The following is a 6093-nucleotide window of genomic DNA, read 5'->3' on the forward strand; positions in this document are numbered from 1 at the left end:
AAGAACGGTAGTGTCGTCGGAGCGAGACCGACCGTGATGTGATAGTAACTTACGATAATTTACTCGTTTACGCGGAGTAAATTATCGTAAGTTATCTCCCGTTTACGCGAAGGAATTATTCGTAAGTTACTACAAAAGTAACGCTCGCGTAAACGTATGATATACGTGATGATGACTCTTTACGCGACGCGACGATTAATTCAAGGTAATTGTTTTAATAATATAATTATCCTATCCTATATATAACTACGTTTACGCGAGTGTTTACACAGGTTAACCTAGATTGTTGTGCATAACATGGATCTTTCTTATTTACTCGCATGGAGGAAACGATCGTCGCTAATCAGAGACTGTTTTTTCTTCATCATTGAGGAATATAATTATATCTTGGGTGAGTTTATCTTAGATTTTAATTATTATACTTTACTGCAAATTTTCAAAACGTTTTATTTCATGTATCTTAGCACGTCTGAAAGAAACGAAGAGATATTAACGGAAATGAAATTTATATTATCACAGCTTTTGATGAATTTATTGAGAAAGTTATGCACCGGACGATCATTCGATTTGCAATTAGGGCTATCGGTTCTCTTTATGTTATCAGAACAAGAGGCGTGCAGTTGGCTTTCCACCGTTTCTACATCGTAAGAAAATAAATCTATTTTTCGATAATTAATTTTCGATAATAATGTGTAAAGATTTATATTTGTAGATTTCAGACCGATCATATTCAGCATTGTACAATCTCAACTTTGGGATATGAATATTCGCGCTTGGGGCAAAATCGATCATTGACACAAACGTTTGAGAGTTACAAGCTATTGCATATTTGGGCACAACGACTGTCACGTTATTCAATAACTTCTAAAGGTACGCTCATGCATTATCATTGAGTCTATTTTTATATTAAACGCAAATCTTGTTATACATATGTGTCAATGTATATATTTTTAATACATTTACAGAAGTTTTAACAAATAGTGCTTCGAGCAAAAGAAAAATTTTACAGCAGATCATAAACAGTACCTAATAAAGAGAACGTGATTCCTTTATTAAAAGATTATTGTTGTAGCTTCGGATTTAATTTCAATGATTGCCTTTTGAATTATTTACAAATATTACTAAAAACGTGGAATCCAACGATAACCGTTTCGAATACAAGCGTGAATAAAGGCAAATGATATAAGAAAATAATATGTATTTGTGACAATTAATTTAATATTTGGATATTTACATATTTTTATACGTAGATCATTTTCGTATGATATTGAACACCAATTTAATAATCGAGTAATATATTATAGAGTTACTTATCTGTAAAGATGAAATCGATGAATTAAGAAAGAAATGTAATGGAGTTGTTGCGCAAATGGAAGATAAATCCATGTTGAAGCGATGTATCTCTACGTTATGGGAACACGTAAGCTATAAAAATGTTGGATAGTATAGTTTCTTATAATGTGAATTTTACATTTAAATTTCCAGATTACATTTTACCACTATGAAGTGTTTATTATACTAATGGATCTCATAGGAGACAAAAATATGGAAAAGAGAAATTATCTTTGCTTCTTGCAAAATTACACTCGGAGCGGGTAAATTATAATAATTTCGCATATATTAATTTTGAATTTAATAATCATACTATCAATCATGACAGGCTTCCTACACCAATGGAACACGATGAGTGGATACAGCTTAATCCTGGACATAGTACGTTGCCGCCGATAGCCCAATGGAGACTTCCGTTCTTGCTTAAAGTCGATATTTGGAAAATCATTAGTAAATATATTTCAGAAATAAATTTATGGCCAGCACTTGGATGATTACTTAACTTAATTTCACATTTTATTAATTCTCGTTACTAGCACCTGAGTTGAATTTAAGAACATACGGCAAGTGGCTTGACATCGCACCCGTACTTAATTTGGAGGCACATCTCATATGCACATTAGCTATTAAAGGTGAAGTGACACAAGTATGGGGAAATAATTCTACTGCATCGAAAAATACTGCATGGTCGCTTTATCCGAAAAATACCACGTTGCTCAAAGATATCAAGAAATGTATACAACGGATGACAGATTCAGATGGATTCTATTATGGTACTGCAGCATTGTACTATGTCGTAAATCATACACCTCCGGGTGCTGATCGCGTTGCTGCCGCGAAAGAATGTTACGAGTATGCTCAGCTGGCGGCACAGAATTCCACTAAATTCGAAGAAGGAATGTTAGAAGTACGGTAATCTCTGTGTAAAGTACGTGTCTATGTTGTAAAAAATATATTGACTTCTATGGCTTTTACTTTCAGAAAATTAAATCCAAATATTTGAGATTTACGTCCGAGCATATTCTACGTACGTACGGATTGGAGAAAGATGAGTATCTTGCTCTAATTGAAAATCCGTGCAAGCTGGTGTATGAATTGTATAACGAAGAAAGCATACCATTACGATATCGAACTGCAACCAACTACAGACCCGATATTAACGCTGCTGTTAACGAGCTGGGTAAACTGTTCTCGTTGAATACGATAAAATTGCGTATGGATTTATTGGAAGAATGGCTACAATCTAATGCCAGGTATACCGAATTGTCTCAAAGCTTTACAGAGACGTTTCTAGCGACGAAAGAGTCTGATCAGAATACCAACTATGAAGATAATTTACTTAGGTAATATTGTTGGTACACCATTTTTTTTATATTCAATTTCTAAATCAACAATTGATTGTGAAATATACTTAATTGTAGGATATGTTATATGCTGGAATATGGAGATATGGATTTGTTTGCACAATTTCTTATAAACATAGGTTTCGGCAATCGTCATGGCGAGACTGAATATAGTTGTAACGTACGATATCGAGTATTTCGAATATTGCAGACTGTCGTTGATACTACAACGTTAGAGGAATTGACCAAGCAAGATATATGTACCTTTAGGTATAAATAATTATAATAAATTATTGTTTATTTTATCGGCAGAATATAAATTTTTCTTGCATATTAAAACGTTGATCTCACTTCAATATTTCAGAAAGTATATGAAATCGTTACAGTACACCGGCAAATTGGAATCTTTAGAATTATGTTACAGCGTTGATACATTTGACACATGTTGTAAACGAGATATTCAAAACTTGAGAATATCAATCCGTGATGTTAAGATACAGTTAAAAGGACTTTGCTTCTAAATTTTAGGATATTGATAATTATGAAGTGAGCGAAATGTAAATCTGTGAGGTAAATGAGAAATAGTCAAAAGAGAAATATGTTGATTAGTGCCAAGAAGAAAACGTAGCAATTAATTGGGCTGATTGAATTGGCAGATCAAAGTGGCATTTTTTTCGTATCAAGTAATGAAATGGTTTGATGTTTATATGACTAGCGTCTATGTATTATATTATAAATTATAATCTTACAATATCATAATATTTTATGTGTCGAAATATATTGACCAGTAGTCATTTTTTTATGGCACGTTTATAATACCAATTGTCTGTGGTAAGCAGTAAAATGACGTGCGATAGATGCAGGCGCACATTTGACTCGAATTAAAAATACAAATAAATTGTAATAATGTTATAATATGAAGTTTGTAGTTCGTGGTTAGTCTTTTGAAAGAGAGGAGATAAATATTAACTTGACATTGTTTTCTGCTGAACGCACCTGATGACATACATGATGTCCGTTGATTATACATTGTACCCATGTTCTTTAAATTACGCCAACTACAAAGAGAATATATATATTGCTTTGAAAAATAATTGTAGTGCAACTACTCTTAAAAAATAAAACAAAATTGTGTTACCTAACTCAACCCAAGTGGTATGTATCTTTGTATTCCTGAGGATCTTTCTATCAACCCAAGTGGTAGTAGTTTTAATTCTCCTTGATAAAATTATAATATTACAAAGAATTATTTAATCATTTTAATCACAAAGAATTAAAGAGGTAACATTATAAATAAAAATATTTTAATTAAAATAAAATAAATAAATTTTTCTTGTAATATGTATTTACGGTGTATTCATAGAAGATATCATATGTATTGTAAAAATTGCAATTTTTATTTATATATATTTTTAAATATGATTTTGAAAATACGTATTATTAGCAAGCTATTTTTTATGTATTTTTACAACATGCGTTTTGTACAATGCAACATTAAACATTTGCTATTTTATTACTTGGTCAAATAATAACAAATACCTAATCATAAGTTAAAAATTTACATATCTAAAAAATATATTTAAGTGTTATTATAAAAGTATAAATTATCCTCTAGAATTATAATATTACATATCATTATTTATATTTAGTTTCAAAAGAAGAAAATCATTATACTTGTATAGTTAATCATAAAGCATGGTGATAATAGTTTATCGCTGCATTATTATATATCATAATTTAAATAAGACTTCATTATGTATCACATTTCTGTTACTTGAAAAAATGCTTTTTAATTTTTAATTTATGTAACATACATGTACACGCTTATAATATATTAATTGACTGTATTTTTCATAGATTGAGAACAGTTCTACGGCGAAAGATGGAACAGGAAGTTTCGAAGAAACAATCGTATCATTAGACGAAAGATTTACTAAAGTATTGACACGACTTCTAGATCGAATTTGTGATTTGGTTGTGATAATAACAATGAGAAATTACTTAATGTGTTATGTCGGTAAGAATTTTATTATCTAATTTTATGCATCCTTTTTTTCTCACACAATTGATATAAAATTAGATACTAATTAATTTCTCAATTATTTATGTTTGAATTAGACTTGACTTCAACATGTTTTACACCGACATACTAATACGTCGAGGGAAAGAAAAGACCGTCCCGCAGCAAGATATATCTGGCTAGTAATATATTATTTCTCATTTATGCGTACATTGCACATGCAGCGTTGTATGCATGCATGCATGAAAGATGGAGTAGACATAATCTGATCAATATTACATGTTTTTATTGTTTTTTTTATTTTACAAAAAGAAATGATTATTTCAGGGTATATAAGAGTACATAATATAATGGAAGTATATATATAATATAATGGAAGTATATAATATAATGGGTATATGGAATCTTATCTATCATATACTGTCTGCCTCTGCCTCTGCCTCGTCTAATGCCCCAATGATAGTATGGTGATGAAAGTCTGTACAGAAAGCCATAAATCTTTCTTCTTGCCGCCGTATCCCCGTGGCTCTGCCTCTTGGTCTTTTGAACTGTAAAATAATATGTATATTGTATAAGAAATTTTATGAATTAAATACATATAATATGAATTAAATTTATATATAACGAGAAGATATTTATTAATTTCGATAAACATATTACCTTGTCTATTATCTTCGGTATAAATTACGGTACTGCACAACTTGTATCAGTTGTATTGTGGAGTCCACTCTTATAATGTGGCATACTTTTGAATTGATAGTATAATTACTGTCATTAATAACAATTCTTTCCACTGAAATATTATTTATGGTAATAGGAGAGAATAAATTATATATAAATAACCAGTACGTTATAGTGAGCTATGTTCTCTTCTAGCTATATTAATTTTTGCCATCATATTGTGACAGCAGGCCATGCACCATTTCTGCTGTGTTTCTGCTGTTATTAGCTCATATGGCTCATGTCCAATTCTTGCTACATTTTTACTATCACATTGTGACTGCATGTTGTGCACGATTTCTGCCGCGTTTCTGCGATTACATTGTGGGCAGCAGATCGTGCTGCTAGAAAATAAGCTTAATGAGGACGCAGGGGACAGGAATCTGCTCGATGGTCATGCTCGGATCTGCTGGCATACTGTCGGCATTCTGCTAGCATTTGGCTATTAGGGAATAGTGTAATAGTAATAGCATAATGTTAAAGCTAAATGGCGCGCGCGAAGCGCGCGCGTATGTAATGTCTAGTGTCATATATTGAGAGACCGACGTATCTTACGAAGAAGTATCTTAATAAATAAAATTTTTACATTTGTTTGGACTTTACGTCGTAATATCTTCGCTTATTAATTTACCTACTAGATCGATCGATAACAATGCGAGCGCGATATCGAAACTGGCG

The 6093-nt window shown here is 31.4% G+C and overlaps 1 protein-coding gene across 10 annotated transcripts; it reads left to right on the plus strand.

Annotated features, from left to right (window-relative positions):
* The first annotated feature begins 7 nt into the window (after positions 1 to 7).
* On the plus strand, positions 8 to 5126 carry LOC139786728 (kinetochore-associated protein 1-like). 10 transcript variants are annotated; one of them, XM_071725842.1, is made up of 14 exons: positions 8 to 205; positions 273 to 391; positions 465 to 644; positions 713 to 870; positions 1305 to 1420; positions 1486 to 1595; positions 1661 to 1782; positions 1869 to 2239; positions 2314 to 2675; positions 2754 to 2945; positions 3040 to 3245; positions 4533 to 4692; positions 4794 to 4873; positions 5023 to 5126. In XM_071725842.1, the coding sequence occupies exons 3-11, from the start codon at positions 499 to 501 to the stop codon at positions 3194 to 3196; spliced, it is 1734 nt and encodes a 577-aa protein (XP_071581943.1). In that variant the 5' UTR covers positions 8 to 205; positions 273 to 391; positions 465 to 498; the 3' UTR covers positions 3197 to 3245; positions 4533 to 4692; positions 4794 to 4873; positions 5023 to 5126. The 10 variants fall into 10 exon arrangements, with proteins under 10 accessions (XP_071581943.1, XP_071581944.1, XP_071581951.1 ...); XM_071725843.1 differs by having other exon boundaries at positions 4794 to 4877; positions 5023 to 5037; XM_071725850.1 differs by lacking the exon at positions 3040 to 3245 and having other exon boundaries at positions 5023 to 5125.
* Positions 5127 to 6093: the final 967 nt, after the last annotated feature.

Source organism: Temnothorax nylanderi, unplaced genomic scaffold, assembly GCF_030848795.1.
Source record: "Temnothorax nylanderi isolate EJ_2023f unplaced genomic scaffold, tnyl_v1.0 TNYL_tig1129_pilon, whole genome shotgun sequence".
In the NCBI taxonomy this organism is placed as follows: Eukaryota; Metazoa; Arthropoda; class Insecta; order Hymenoptera; family Formicidae; genus Temnothorax; species Temnothorax nylanderi.

What these genes read in the sequence shown, in the direction of transcription:
- LOC139786728 (XM_071725842.1), top strand. Translation starts at nt 499, where the DNA reads ATGAAATTTATATTATCACAGCTTTTGATGAATTTATTGAGAAAGTTA. An exon ending in CTTTCCACCGTTTCTACATC is followed by an intron (nt 645 to 712) that starts GTAAGAAAATAA and finishes TTATATTTGTAG; the next exon opens with ATTTCAGACCGATCATATTC. An exon ending in CAAGATATATGTACCTTTAG is followed by an intron (nt 2,946 to 3,039) that starts GTATAAATAATT and finishes TCAATATTTCAG; the next exon opens with AAAGTATATGAAATCGTTAC.